We start from the raw sequence: 16,400 nt of genomic DNA, 5'->3' as shown, positions 1-16,400 counted from the left end.
ATCTGGTGAACCGGGTTCGCATCTCCGCTCCTCCACATGCAGCTGCTGGGTGACCTTGGGCTAGTCACACTTCTCTGATGTTATTGAACTACAATGACCATCAGCCCCGGATAGTGTGGCTGACAGCCAGGGGTGATAGGAGTTGCAGTTTGGCAACATGTGGAGGACGAAAGGTCAGTGTGGTGTAGTGGTTAGGAGCAGTGGACTCATAATCTGGTGAACCGGGTTCGATTCCCCGCTCCTCCACATGCAGCTGCTGGGTGACCTTGGGCTAGTCACACTTCTCTGAAGTCCCTCAGCCCCACTCACCTCACAGAGTGTTTGTTGTGAGGGAGGAAGGGAAAGGAGAATGTTAGCCGCTTTGAGACTCCTTCAGGTAGTGATAAAGCGGGATATCAAATCCAAACTCCTCCTCCTCCTCCCAATCCAAGGAAGGGCATACCTATAGTTCTTTGGACATTTTCTGCCGATGAGTCTCCAACACAAAGGGTGCGAGCTGACAAAGCTATATGATCACTTGGGAGAGAAGCATTTATTCGGTCAGAGGCTCTTTGAATTTTCTACCGCAGTGCATCAGACTGCCAAAGTAGTCTGCCGCATTTCAAGCTGAAAACTGATGCCTTTTCAGCCGTCCAAATGGCAAAATGCACTTCATATCTCTTGTTCAGAATCCTGATTCAAGGGTATCAGATTAATAGGGGGTCACATAATTTCCTATAAATCCTGGTGCATTACACTCCAGATCCATTTGAATTATTAAAGTTTTTGGACTCTGGGTTGGCTTTTCATGAAAGATACCCTTTAATATTTGAATGAAAAGGTTTTAGCTTTGCCCCGTCTTCATATCCAATAACTTCCATTCCGACCATCTTACTCATACATTCATTATGACCCAATTGAGAAGATGATAAATCACTGGAAATTGAGGCTGTGTCCGTATGCTATTTGCGATAGGCTCAAATAATATTTAATCTCCCTCCCATCCTTAGCATATGGTAGGGGCGGCAGTTATTATCTTCTAGGATTTTTTAAAAATTATTGCTTTAAACCTCTTCCTATTTGGCATGAATTTAGATGCGATGGAGATTGCAGGGAGTGTATGTCGATGGCACTATCTTGACATACTTTCAAAAAAAGCACCAGTGCTTTTTCATTTCCTGTTTCCACACCTCTCAGTCTCAATCAGAATAGGGTTTTGTCTTGTTTTGCATTTCCTTTCTCTCTTTCCCTTGAGTTGTGGAGCTATGAGGGATCTGTGAGGAGCTCAGCGTCAGCCCGGGTGCAGCAGCAGAGGCAATCTGACGTTCCTGCTGCTGCCCTCACACTGCACTGACCTTGCCACACGGCTTTCCCATGTAAGTAGCAGGCATGCTTGGTGTCAAGACGTCAGGTGCACGACTCCTGCCTCAACTACCCATGATTGAGACACACCTTCCTACGCTTAGAAAACTAGAATGTTGGGGAGTTTTGCTATATCAATCACTAGTAATAGTTCAATAAGGAGGTTTTCATACCTGTCCAATTCTGTGTTCCCTTTCCCAACCTTTAATCTATTGGTGATTAATGCCTATATGCAACCCTTGCATATGATTTGTGTTAACCAATCAGCAACAAGCACATATGTGGCAATGCTGTAATATTCAATAAAAGGGACTCTCTGAGACATGCTCGGGAGATGCCTCCCATATGACACTTGTCACTCGTCTGTCGTTTATTTCAACCCAACAGAGAAGGCTAGCTTGGAACGCTTCTAGTTTTGTGTGGGTACAGAATTGTTTTATAAATCCATTTCATCATGTGAGCCGCTGCCTGCATTCAGAATTGCGTGGCAAGGTCCCACACCCTCCCAGGAAGTGGAATAAAGACACATGAAACAGTGTTTTAGGTTAATGGGCAAAAAAGGCCACAACTTTATTGGTTACAGAATGTGAGTGGTATTGGCTTAGGCATTGGAAACCACACGACTATATCTAACAACCGCCCGCCTGCCGGAGTCTTGGAAGGGTTAACCACCAGAAGGGGGAGCCCTGCTGATGCACATCAACTAGGAACTCCCCCAGGGTCGCCGCTAGGGGTCGTGCCATGGCCCTAGCCCCCCATCTGGGGCTTCGGATAGGACCACACCCCTCGGATTTCTTTAATGGAATACCCTTGAAATAGGAGGGGTGGGTGATGGCCACTACCTCCCCTCACCTTCAACCTAATACTCCAATGCCTAACCGCCAAACGTTACAAAGTTGTGACGAATTGCTACGAGGTAGGCGAAAAACCAAATGGCCGATGCCAATTTGCCAAGCGGGAAAAAATTCCTACCAGGTCCCTGTTAAAAAACAGGTGACCAACCGAAGTCCATAGCAAGGTTAGGAGATAAAGAGCCGAACCTAAGGGAGTGGGGGACAGGAGAACTGACCAAGCAGGGAGAAAAGGGACATGTCCTTGGCCGTGGGCAGTTTAAATAGCCGACGCCACACCCCCGGACCGTCCGGATTGGACAGCCTTGGGTTGACGTGGCTGAGGACCAACCAACGGCGCAGGGGCTTTCCTCCCCGGGGACGGGAAATGGCTTTGGCATAGCTCAAGACACATTTTTAGCCCTTCTTAATGAATTGCCAAATTAAAACAAGAGATTTGTAGTTTTTGTGAAGCTGCCTGATACTGCGTCAAACAATCAGTCCCTCGCATATGAATTTTAGTGGTGGCTGACGTAACACATGGTTTCGTAAATTAGGAATGGAGGGATGAGCCATCAACAAATAACTGCTTAGAATGTATTAGTTCAGGGATGGAAAGTTCAGTGTTGTTAGAAAGATCTAATTTGTTTTTACTGGAACTCCAAAATATACCAAATGGAGCAAGAGCCAAAATGGTGGCCATACACTGGGTTGACTTCTATTTATGTTTACAAATCTGAGTCGTTGGTTTCTTTTAAGTAGTCCATGTTTGGTCTGAACAGAACATGATCTGAGTGTTTTATTTCGTCCCGGGACAGTAGCTGGGGTCTGTCGGTTATTTTCTTCATCAAATTTGGGGTGGGGTGGAATGCACACTCCTAGTAAATAAGGTAGTTCTCATAGTGAAGTCTGCTGATTATCATATAAATCCTCTTAAAAGCAGACTTCAAACCTGGACCCCAAAATTAGAGCATGGTATTTCAGTAGTAGGTGTAGTGGTTTTGACTTTGTGGAGATGTCTTGGAAATATTAACCTAGTTTGAGAGTGTTGACTATACCAAGAAGGCCATGGGGTTAATCAGTGCTATTGGCGCTGGGATGGCATTTACATAGGAAGATAACAATTAGTTTTCTCTGGGCATGGCTTTGTCTCATGTTGTGTGATTATCTGCCAAAAAACTTTATTTCATCTTGGCAAAAAAAAAAAAAAAAGGCATTTATCCTTGTTTAGCTTGAGACTGGATTCATGGATTTGATTCAAGTTGATCGCCAACATCTGGTCTTGATCTTCCAGTGATGTATTAAGGTTTCATCAATGAATCCTTTTAGAACTCTTAAGAAGTCCTTTCTTTGAAAGGTTTTGGGTGTACTTGTGATCCCAAATGGCAGTGCTGAAAAGAGAAACTCAGACAGGTTGTGTTGTCACTTTAGTGCTCTGGTTTGTCAGGGTTGTGTGCCAAAGGCTTATTGAGTCATCCAGTTTGAAAATGACTCTTCTAGGTGTTTGAAGTACATATTTTCCCATTAAGCTTTTTTAAAAAAATCTACTCAAATGTGTTTTCCTATTGTGGCAGCTACACAATTGTAGAGATTATTCAGGATCCAACCTTCCATCGCATACATGGTGAATACAAACTGCTCATCTTTCTAGCTTGTTTCTTGATCCAAAACAATCAAGAATACCCCATGGGCTGTGTAAAATGATTTCTGCCTATTGCTAATCTAGGGGGTTCTGAAGTCCTGCGCAGGTCTTCTCTGAAATAACTGTGGTAGAATCTACACAGCATATAAAAAAACGCTGTGAAAATTGTAATAAATTGTAAATTTTTATTTGCAGCCGTGTAGATGAGTCCTGTGATAATCAGCCCCTGCATCTATTTAAAAATGAACATTTGTTTCACAAATAATTAAGAATAGTCTCCAGGGAGAGTCCCTGTCTTCACCAAACAGATGTCCTAAAAAAACAACTGGTGTTTAGAGCTGTGGTTACTTACCCCTACCACACCAAAAACAACCCCACATAAAAAGGGTTTTAAATAATTTTTAAAAATTAAAAAAAACCACACACATTAAAAAGCAGTTTAAAAGAATGTAAACAGTATTCTCTGCCAGGCAACAGCACTCTTTTTGTAGACTTTTCGTAGTCTGTCAGACCCTGCCCTAGGCCTGGTGGAGCAGTCTGAGATCCTCTGATATAGAGATTTCCCCCCATAAGGTGGTTCTAAGCACTAATGCTCCAAACCATCATTTCAGTTTTGTAATTGCACATCAGGCTAGTACCGAGAGAAGGAAAATAAAGAAGAACTGCCGCTATATTGTACCTCAATCTACTGTGAAGTTCCACTGCTAGTGCTGATTTATGAATCTCAACAGGCGTCCTTCTTTAATCAAAGGCATCCTCCTTTAATGGAGAAATTAAAAGGCCTGCCTGTTGATCATCTTCAGCCTTGGCAATGGAAAAGAACAAACACAAAAGGCATCATCCAAAAAGATAAAAATACATTCTCAAAATGACTAGAGAGGGAGGGTATTTATGCATAAAGAGGTAATAATTCTATAGATACTTACCTGGTGGTAAATCTCCCAGAATTAAATGGGACTTACTTCTGAATAGACATGTATATGATTTTGCTGTAAGGGAGACTGAGTAAGGTTATGTTGTTGTTGTAGCTGTAGTTGTAGGTTAATTCATGATAGCCCCAAGAAAAGCAGCTAACTGAGTGGAGGATGACATCTTCGGGTTGTAGAAGATTTAGAATCTTTCAGAATTGATTTTATAATTTAAGACATTGAAATAGAGCAGGGCTTTCTAAACTTGGCTCTCCAGGTGTTGTTGGACTACAACTCCCATCATCCCTGACTACTGGTTTTGCTAGCTGGGGGTGATGGGATTTGTAGTCCAAAAAACAACAACAGCATGCGGAGGACCAAGTTTTAGAAGCACTGATACAGAGCATTAATGACGAACATTTGCATATACCACTAAAGCCTGTTATGACGCTTTTTTCCATAAATACAACTGAGCTGTGATTCAGGAAGTCCTTGGTTTGAATCTTGTTTCTGTCCTGAACTCACTAGGTGGCCTTAAGCCTCTGAGCGCACACGCATGAATGTGCTAAATGGGGAGGTGATAATACTGACGGACTTTACAGGGATGTTGTAAAGATTACAGCCAGATAATAATAGAATCATAGAGTTGGAAGAGACCACAAGGGCCATCGAGTCCAACCCCCTGCCAAGCAGGAAACACCATCAGAGCACTCCTGACATATGGTTGTCAAGCCTCTGCTTAAAGACATCCAAAGAAGGAGACTCCACCACACTCCTTGGCAGGAAATTCCACTGTCAAACAGCTCTTACTGTCAGGAAGTTCTTCCTCATGTTTAGGTGGAATCTTCTTTCTTGTAGTTTGGATCCATTGCTCCGTGTCCGCTTCTCTGGAGCAGCAGAAAACAACCTTTCTCCCTCCTCTATATGACATCCTTTTATATATTTGAACATGGCTATCATATCACCCCTTAACCTCCTCTTCTTCAGGCTAAACATGCCCAGCTCCCTTAGCCGTTCCTCATAAGGCATCGTTTCCAGGCCATTTTGGTTGCCCTCTTCTGGACACGTTCCAGTTTGTCACTGTCCTTCTTGAACTGTGGTGCCCAGAACTGGACACAGTACTCCAGGTGAGGTCTGAAGCACTCCAAACACATGAAAGCTCTAGGCAAATGTTGCTGTTGTGAAGCTGATCCCGAACCTCCCTGATACGAGAGCCCAGACTCGGTTTTTAGCAGTGAAATATCTTGACGCTTTCTCGCCTTCTTTGAACCATAGTTGAAATCGGGAGAGACAGCCGCCAACGTCGCTAGAGAACTTGCCGAGCAGACGAAAAGCCACCTGAACGCCGGAGACATCACCTACTCCGTTCGCGCCATGGATCAGTTGGTGGGCTTGCTGGACGTTCAGCTGCGAAACTTGACACCTGGCGGAAAAGACAGCGCTGCGCGTAGCTTGAACAAGGTAAGTGATAACGGCCAGGGAAGCCTCCGCCATCTTTGTCATTCTCGTCTGCTTTTTGCTGTGAGAAGTCCTCTTGCATCTGTCACAGGAGCTGTGGACCTCAGCACTCTGCTAACTTAACAGATCGTCTTTTTAAAAAAAAATAAAGTTTTTTATTTATACAACAAGAAAAAAGGAAGAAAAACACAAATACCAAATTACACACAAATTACAAAAATAACCATAGACACATAATTTTCTTAGCAAACAATAAAACATCTATTGGTCTTAACACTAAAGACCCAACCTCCCGTCTATTCCATATTTCAAATTCATATTACATATTGCCAATACACACTTTTATCATAATTAAACTCATTCTCGATAAATCTAATTTCTTATACCTACCTTGCAACTATTACTGAAGTTCCTCGAATGCTGCAACAGAATTTAAACTACTATATTTCTTTTTCAGATATTCTTTGAAAACCTCCCATTTTGAAACAAATTCCTGTTTTGATTTATTCTTTATTTCTTCTGATAAACCATCTAATTCGGCATATTCTGTCAGCTTTTGGATCCAATCTTGTATAGAGGGGATTTCATTACTCTTCCATTTTGCCGCGATCAAAACAGATCATCTTTGGACTCCCTGCGAAATATTTGTTTATTCCAAGAACAATTCGGGCTTCAGATAACATTAGAATGCAGGGCCAGCGTGAGACAGCTCTTTGTAGCTTTGTCCCAGCGGATAGTAGGAGCAGGTAGCAGAATAATACTTCCCTGGCGATGTATATACTAGAGTAACTTGAGAGAGCCGTGTTGGCAGCGCTCCCAGAACTATAGTGGCCGTCTGAGTAACTCCTGCACCAGTAGGCATTGCTGGAGGAGATAAAAATCAAACCTATAGGGACTAGGCAGTTGCAGCCTGCCTCTCCCCATCCTTTTCCCCTCTTCCAGATTAGTAAGAATTTTCCTGTTGAGAATTCTGAAGGCTCTGACAGCAATATGCAGAGGGAGTTGAAGGCGACTGAAATCTCAGCTTATGTAAAGGTAAAGGTACCCCTGCCCGTACGGGCCAGTCTTGCCAGACTCTAGGGTTGTGCGCCCATCTCACTCTAGAGGCCGGGAGCCAGCGCTGTCCGGAGACACTTCCGGGTCACGTGGCCAGCGTGACATCTCTGCTCTGGCGAGCCAGAGCCGCACACGGAAACGCCATTTACCTTCCCGCTAGTAAGCGGTCCCTATTTATCTACTTGCACCCAAGGGTGCTTTCGAACTGATAGGTTGGCAGGCGCTGGGACCGAACAGCGGGATTCGAACCGCCGACCTTTCGATCGGCAAGCCCTAGGCGCTGAGGCTTTTACCCACAGCGCCACCCGCGTCCCATGAAATCTCAGCTTATTTTTCCTAAATTTTGAGACAGGGAAGAGCAGGGGAAATGAACAGTGGTGAAGGAGAGAAGAGGAAACAACAGCAGATAGAGGGGGAAACAGCCAGGACTTTCGTCCTCCCCATACCGTATTTTTCGTTCCATAAGACGCACTTTTCCCCTCTTAAAATCTAAGGGGAAATGTCTGTTCGTCTTATGGAGCGAATGTGTGGTCCATGGGGCGGGGGGGGGACCCGGGCTTCCCCCGCCAGCCCCAACCTGCTCTTTGAGGCTGGCGGTGGGAGAAAGCCGCGCTTCCCCCCACCTCCAGCCACACAAGCTCAGGGGGGCAGCGGCAAGGCTGCATGCAGCCTTTCTGCTGCTCCCCGACATGCTCTTGGGGGCTGGCAGTGGGGGAAAGCCGGGCTTCCCCCCACCAGCCCCAAAGAGCAGGTCGAAAGGAAGCCAAAGCCTCCGGAGCGCAGCGGGAACTCCCGCCGTGCTCCGGAGGCTTCGGGTTGCCTTCACTGAAGGCTACTGAACGCACCTTGAACGCACTGAACACACCTTGTTTTAGAGGGGGAGAACAAGAAAAAAAATTATCCTCTCTGCGCAGCGCCCCTTCAGCGAAGCGGCAGGAGAAATGGAGCCCCTAAAACAAGGTGTGTCCTATGGTCGGGTGCGTCCTATAGAGCGCGAAAAATACGGTATATGCAGTTCTGTTGACCTTGATGTTCTCTATCTGTTGGTGGTGAACAGCGCCAACCTACTCAAAAGGGAAAATGAAGCAACTGCCTCAGACAGCATTCTTTTGGGCCCTGATTTCTTCTCCTATTCCTTTGGGAAACTAGGTGGAATATAGTTTTTAAAAAAATAATTAATCATAATGAGTTATGGGTTGCCAGCTCGTAAAGGAGTAATAAAAGATAAAGTGATAAAAGAAAGGTCACAAATGAATTGATCAAAAGCACTCCTGTCTGTGTCCACCACAGTTTGAAAAAATGTAATAAAAAGAAAAAGAGCTAATTTCCAGGCAACCCAAGATCTGCTTTGATCACCATAATCTTTTCTGGATTGCTTTAGTTTGCTTTTCTTAATTTTCTTTAGCCACCCTAACTTGGAACAATTAAGAACCAAGACTATTGTTCTCTTGGATAAGTGGGAAAGTTGGGGATATAGTGTTACGCCTCTTCCATACGCAATATGGAATAGCAATGGAGGGAAAGACTCACTAGCCTGGCTTCCTTTGAGAGTGACCCACGAGGTTGCAGTGGAAGTTTAGCCACGGTGGGCGATCTCCAGTGCCACGAAAATAGATTTCCCTTCCTCCCCACTGCAGGCCCTTCATGCACACCCAAAATCTGATCTGGAGGGTTGCGGGACTTCCCGGACCACATATTTTTTTGGAGGGAGGAGTGCAGGTGTGGGGCTGCAGTGGAATTGGGAGGTAGGAAAATCTCACTGTGCAAGTGGAAATCGGTTGCACAATCAGACAAGCTGTTGGATTTATTTATTTAATAAAATGTATTAAAAAAATCTATGTACCTAAAGTATTAACCCATTTACCTTTTAAAAAAAAATTGAACTCAGTAGGACTTACTATTGCATAGACATGTATAGAATTGCACTACCAATAAACTAGATGGATCACTTAAAATATTTTATCATTTTAAAAGATTACTCAAGCATTAGGTTTTCCATTTATCTTTTATACAAATTGTTAGAAAAAAATAAGGGTGATGGGTCCCATTTTAGAACGATTTGTTTTATTTATTGTTTTATATGCTGCTTTCCATTCAAGTGAATCCCAAAGCACTTTGCAAAGTAAAAGCAATAACAAAAGAGACATTCCTTCTTCTGTTTTATGCGGGAGGGAATCTCTTCTGTTGCAGAATTATAATTGGGTCATTATAAATCGGAAGAAAAAAATGCCTTTTTCCTTATCCATATGCCAGTTTTGTATATCCAATTAATTTCTGATAGCTTAATTGTAATTAATAATCATTTGTCAATTGAAATGCATTTGATTAATTGACTGGGATGAGGTCTGAACCAGTGGCTCTGCTAATGTTGTTGGAATCCAATGTATGTAAGGACAACGGTTACTCACCCCTGTCACTGCAGAGGTTGAATATCAAGGTGGAATAACAGACTTTATCACTTCATACTGCAAGTGGAGGATTTTTAATGGCCCTGTGTTTTATATGGCACACGAGGGAGAAAGGTTATAGCCCAGCAGTTTTCTTGCTAAGGTGCTTTTTCTGTTTGCAGTGAGCTTTTTCATGTAGGGAAACATTTAAAAAACATGACACATACACAGACCCATTGTATTCTGAAGTGGTACAGTCCATTCTGTTACGTCCTTCTGCTGCTTTTGTAGTTCAGTCCTAAGACATTTAATTGGCTGCCAGTCCTTGGCAAAGTCATTGTGGGTCAGGTTCTCACATGGCCACTGGTTTGTGCCACTGCTTTAACATTACCCAATAACCTATTGCCTCCAAAGTTCTGGAGATGGTGCAGTTCCTCTTGTTGATCTGCATATGGGGACCGTCTAACAAGACCACGAAAACAGTTTTGTTCTCAGAGCCTAAGCAAAAGCCAAGCTAAAAAAAGATTAAGAATGTTTTTATCATCTAGGTATGCCTGGAGTTGCTAAGCAACCCTATGCTCAATTATGTTGCTTGGAAACGGGAGCTCAGATACTGGACCGTGATTTACTGGGTTATCAACACTCAAAGATCCCCTGGGGAGCGAATGGATAACAGCCTCCTTAAGAGGCATAGACAGCTTCCCTGTCATCATTTAAAATGTTACAGAGCACCGAAATTAATAATAATTGTGAACGGCATGATAACTGGAAAGCAGCCTCTCCTGACAAATTTTTATTAGCCAGGAAAGGCAGAGATGAGCATGTGGTTCGAGACATTTCCCCTGTCAATACGTGAGCAGGAAACAATCTATGGCTTGCAGCTCGGACATCATTACAGCCATGGTCTCCTCATCACACTGAATGCAAAGATTCTGCAGCTATATCTGGGCCAGACTCAGACACAGCAATGTCTGTCTGGATGTGCATATCTCACAGAGCCACCATTGCGAGAGACTCCAACTCCAATGTCATCTCAGCCAGTGGTTCTTATTAGGCAGAAACGTGGCCTGCGGAAACCACTGACTACTCCTGGTGTCCAGCGTCACAAACACACTTCCAAGCTGGTAGAGTTCAATGGGCAAAGATTAAACCTTTGTGGATAATGTGACTCCACCACCTCATCTGGCCACTGATGAGTGAAAAGCAACGCAGTTCCACCATCACCCTAGTACCACCCAAAAGCAAAGCAGTATTCCCTTGTAAGGTAAAGGTAAAGGGACCCCTGACCATTAGGTCCAGTCGTGGCCGACTCTGGGGTTGCGGTGCTCATCTCGCTTTATTGGCTGAGGGAGCCGGCGTACAGCTTCCGGGTCATGTGGTCAGCATGACTAAGCTGCTTCTGGCAAACCAGAGCAGCGCATGGAAATGCCGTTTACCTTCCCGCCGGAGCGGTACCTATTTATCTACTTGCACTGGTGTGCTTTTGAACTGCTAGGTTGGCAGGAGCAGGGACCGAGCAACGGGAGCTCACCCCATCGCAGGGATTCAAACCTTACCTATCATATTTGCAGCCAAATATACAGGGCCAGCCCGCCCATGAGTCTTGCAGGTGGTGCCCCCACAGATCACCATCTCACAAAAGTTATGTGAGATCTTGTCAGAAGAACCAGTTGCCCGACCTCAGTAAGCAAGGCTTTGGTGGTGGGGAGGGTGCCGGCAGCTTCTCGTTTCACCTCAAGACAGCGGGACAAAGAGAACATGGCAGTTGTACTTTCTTCTGTCTGGTAAAGTATCTCATTAGACAGCTTTTTATGAGCAATCTTAAAATCCAGGTGACTCTAAGAAGTCCTGCTATAGTGGCCCCATGTTAAGGGTGAGTCAGCTGAATCACATCCCTCCATTATAACGAGAATTTGAGGTGGGAGAGTAGATCCTACTGTATATAGTTTGAAAATGGCGCGGTGGACTACTTTGAAGCTTGCCAGTGTATTATATATAAGTTTGAGGGTGGAGGAATAGCTTATTTGAGTAGGCTAAATGTTTGGCAAGGCACTCTGGCACAAAACAGTTTGAAGGGAACACCTTCTCCTGTTCAGACCTGCTCAGTCACTAAAGTAATCTTCTTAGGCCCTCTTGGTTGTGGCCACACTCTGCAGAAACTCATCTTTCAGTGACCTGGCAGAGGACTATTTTTCTTGTGGAGCCCATTCTTTGGAATAATCTTTTCCTCAAAGAAAAGGGGCTTACATTGATGGTGAGGCCGTTTCAGCATATGCTGAAAATGGACCTGTTTAGAGGGGCCTTTACTGGCTCTTGGTGCCAGCCATTTGGCATATCATTTTAAGTAAAATATTGTATTGGCTATTCATGCTACTTAATTTATCTTGTTGTTTTATTTTAATGAGATTTTAAAAAACAAACACCTACATTTCAAAATAGATGGATGATAGATAGATAGATGATGATGATGATAGATAGATGATAGATAGATAGATATAGATGATAGATAGATGATTGATAGATAGATAGATAGATAGATAGATGATAGATAGATAGATAGATAGATGATTGATAGATAGATAGATAGATAGATAGATAGATGATATAGATAGATGATAGATAGATAGATAGATGATAGATTAGATAGATATAGATGATGATAGATAGATAGATAGATAGATAGATAGATGATAGATAGATAGATAGATAGATTAGATGATTGATTGATAGATAGATAGATAGATGATATAGATAGATGATAGATAGATAGATAGATGATAGATTAGATAGATATAGATGATAGATAGATAGATAGATAGATAGATAGATGATAGATAGATAGATAGATTAGATGATAGATAGATAGATAGATAGATGATAGCTAGATAGACAGATGATAGATAGATAGATAGATAGATAGATAGATAGATAGATAGATTATAGATAGATAGATAGATGATAGATAGATAGATGATAGATGATATAGATAGATGATAGATAGATAGATAGATAGATAGATAGATATAGATGATAGATATAGATAGATAGATAGATGATATAGATAGATGATAGATAGATAGATAGATAGATGATAGATTAGATAGATAGATGATAGATGATAGATAGATAGATGATAGATAGATAGATAGATAGATAGATAGATGATAGATAGATAGATAGATAGATAGATAGATAGATATAGATGATAGATATAGATAGATAGATAGATGATAGATAGATAGATGATAGATAGATAGATAGATGATAGATAGATAGATAGATGATAGATAGATAGATAGATGATAGATAGACAGACATAGATAGATAGATAGATAGATAGAGGATAGATGATAGATGGATAGATGATAGATAGATAGATAGATAGATGATAGATAGATAGAGATAGATAGATGATAGATAGATAGATAGATAGATAGATAGATAGATAGATATACAGTACTTAGAAAAATTATATACTTGTTGGGGTGTTGGGGTGAAAGTCAAGTGGTTAAACTCAGCACAGAAAATGCCCCCCTGCAAAAAAAAATTAAAAATTGCTTTGTTGGAATGATTTGCCATGACATAGTCGGCCACCATATTTTTTTCCACATGGCTCACAGAATGCGGCTGCTTCAAAGATGGAGAACCTGTGGCCTTCCAGATGTTGCTGGACATCAACTCCCAGCATGGAGTTGATGTCCATTCGCTTTGCTGGCAGAGGCTGATAGGAGGTCACATGTTCCTCACCTGCATTGCTGAAATGAGCCACCAAATTTGCTGGCTCTAAATTGGGGACCTAGTTTTGTTTCAGCACCATTGATCAGGTAAGTTCCAAGCTGCTGTCTGGTTCAAGGAATAGCCGTCATACTTGCTTCTTCCAGACAGGTTGGAAGATTATCAGGGATTAACATTAATTTATAACAGACACTGTGGAGATGGTATTTTTATTTTTAAACAGTTGGAATAAAACTGCAGAAAAACCTCCTGAACCTGTAGCCTTATTTTTCACATCAGTGAATTCCCTGTCTCCTCTCATTAGCTTTGAACTATTAACACCTTTTAGAATTACTCTCTCTTGTTTAAGAAATGTAATTGCGGAAAGCTTTTTAAACTAATTTTCACATTCTTATAACATTGCTCATGATTTAACAACAAACTCATTATATTCCTTTATTATTTTTTTCTTTTGCTCATCATATGGATAGTGGCCAAATCATTTACCTATCTTGTCAAACAAATATTTATTTTGAGAAGTCAAGCTGTTTATATATTTTATATGTTTCCAAATACTTTTGCTGTTCTTCATTCGCCTTCAATCTGTCATATATTTCCCCAGATTGTGTTCTGTTAGGCAGATTTTCTAACTTTCTGATAGCTTGCATAATTAAACCCTTTAATTCAGATTCCTGCCTTATAAGTTAAATCATCTAAAATAAGTTTGTTTTCTCAGCTTGTTTAAAAAAAACAATATAATCTGCGTAAATTGTGGGTTCTGTTGCGGAGTTCAGCACATTGTTGATTAAAGCAGAAGGGGTAAAGATTAGTTCTTGAATATGAAATAGGAATTGAATAAAATGTATAATCGTAACGAGTTGGATTCAGAGAAGTTCCCACTGAAGGGTTGGGTGGAAGATGGCTTTCCTGTCCCCACCCAAACCTCTCCCAATATTCATTTTTTTAATATGAATTTTATTAGTATTTTCCACACAACAACAACAACACAGAAGATATCAAAAGATAACAATACACAACACACAAAAACCAACATTCGAAAACTAAGAAAGACAACAAAAACAAAACAAAAAACAAAGCAAATCCGTATCTTACAAGTTAATATTATAAACACTAAAGCAACAACAACAAGACATTGACTTCCACCAATCCCACAGCTCCTCCTTTATCTCTCATTCTGTCTTCCTGTTTTCCTGTTTTCTTTATCCTCTCTATCCTAACATCTAGATGTAAAACCTTCTTTCATATCCTTTCACTTCACAAGGTTATTCCAGACTCAGCCAGATTTCTGCCATTGAACCTTGACTTTTGAGGTATTCATTTAACCTCTCTCAATATTCAATGGACCTTGCTGCATTGGGTAGGCTTTGGCATTGAGATGCTAAATCAGATTTCAGGGTAGGGCTTGTAATCCAAAACATCTGAAGGCTGTGCTAAAGAGTGTTGAATTCTGAGTCAGCTTACATTCTTAGTCATTCAATTGCTCTTTTTCCTCACATAATTCTCCAGAATGTAATGGATTTTCACGAAATCCAGAGAACGAAATCAGGAGTGGCAGGGGTAAATTGGATGCCCGGCAGAATGTCGTTTTGTAAATCGCTTAGAGGTGGTTTTTATATTAGGTGGTGTATAAATATCTGGAAGAACTGCACCTCCATGGGCGCATCCAAACTTTTGCCCCATTGAAAGTAAATTGGTTATTTGGGGGTCGTGATACGCAAATGAATAGCATTCTCTGGATCAGGGCACCAACGTTCAATGAAATACAGTTCACATGATCCTGCAAATGACATCTGAGTCAGCAAAATGATGGTTATTTTGGTGTGGCGATGAGGTCTCTTGGGGCCTGAATTCATATGGTAGTAGTACTTCAAAGGGACGCGGGTAGCGCTGTGGGTTAAAGCCTCAGTGCCTAGGGCTTGCCGGTCGAAAGGTCGGCAGTTCGAATCCCCGCGGCAGGGTGCGCTCCCGCTGTTCGGTCCCCTAGCAATTCGAAAGCACTCCCGGGTGCAAGTAGATAAATAGGGACCGCTTACTAGCGGGAAGGTAAACGGCATTTCCGTGTGCGGCTCTGGCTCACCAGAGCAGCGATGTCACGCTGGCCACGTGTCCCGGAAGTGTCTTCGGACAGCGCTGGCCCTTGGCCTCTTTGAGTGAGATGGGCGCACAACCCTAGAGTCTGTCAAGACTGGCCCGTATGGGCAGGGGTACCTTTACCTTAGTACTTCATAAGTAGCCCAGAGGAAACATTTTTGCATATCCAGAAGCCTTTATCTATCCAGAAGTGCTCAGAGGTGGACATCTCAAAACTACGACCAGATACAAGGAGCAATTTCAGGGAAATCTTCAAAATAAGCTTGAGTTGGTCATTGGATGAAGGAATTCTTTTAAAAAGAGTTTTGATTGAAAATATTATCTCTCGTGGCCTCTACTCTACAATTCTATGATTCTTTGTTTACTGCTTGTCGCAGTACTTTTCTTATAAATAACAATTAAGCAGGTAACTTGTCCTCAGTGATATTGAAAGACTGCTGCTGCCTAGCTTAGTGTGCTTTCTTGGAAACAAGTTGTAAGAGAAATGAGTTTTGCAGCAGATGTTTTATCTAAGTTTGCTTTCTCCTGTCACTAACTTTTTTATTCTGTGTTTATAACAACCATCTTTATGGATACAGCTTCAGAAACGGGAGCGCTCCTGCAGAGCCTATGTCCAGGTACTTTCACATTCCTCCCCTCTGTGTATATCATAGTTTGGCATTGTGTTCCTTATTATTACAGCACCATCAGTGGACACCAAAACCACATAGAATTTGTAATGGGGGAAATAGACATTTTTTTTTTATTCCTAAGAAGAAAAGTAAATAATGAGGGGGAAACAACTGAAGGAAGGAAGGGTAAGACAGATAGAGGACTGATACCAAGTGCAGAAAAATCCCATTTATGGAGCTCCAGGAAATCACAGTTGCAGCAGATCATTTAAGCAAAGTTTACACAACAGGTTGTGGGTGCTGTGTTTTTGGTGAGTTATGACTTACAGCTTCACAGAAAT

General features: G+C 42.1%; 1 protein-coding gene across 16 annotated transcripts in view; it reads left to right on the top strand.

Annotated features, from left to right (window-relative positions):
- Positions 1-16,400, top strand: part of ADGRL3 (adhesion G protein-coupled receptor L3) — a 524,012-nt gene that overhangs the window by 373,640 nt on the left and 133,972 nt on the right. For all 16 annotated transcript variants that reach the window (XM_083419414.1, XM_083419412.1, XM_083419411.1 and 13 more), the window contains 2 exons: positions 5,997-6,182; positions 16,027-16,065. In XM_083419414.1, coding sequence (XP_083275540.1) covers positions 5,997-6,182; positions 16,027-16,065 — 225 coding nt within the window. The remainder of the gene's footprint in view (positions 1-5,996; positions 6,183-16,026; positions 16,066-16,400) is intronic.

Source organism: Podarcis tiliguerta (genome assembly GCF_965153285.1).
Source record: "Podarcis tiliguerta genome assembly, chromosome: 17".
Classification (NCBI taxonomy): Eukaryota; Metazoa; Chordata; class Lepidosauria; order Squamata; family Lacertidae; genus Podarcis; species Podarcis tiliguerta.
This window is presented reverse-complemented; position numbering and strand designations above follow the sequence as displayed.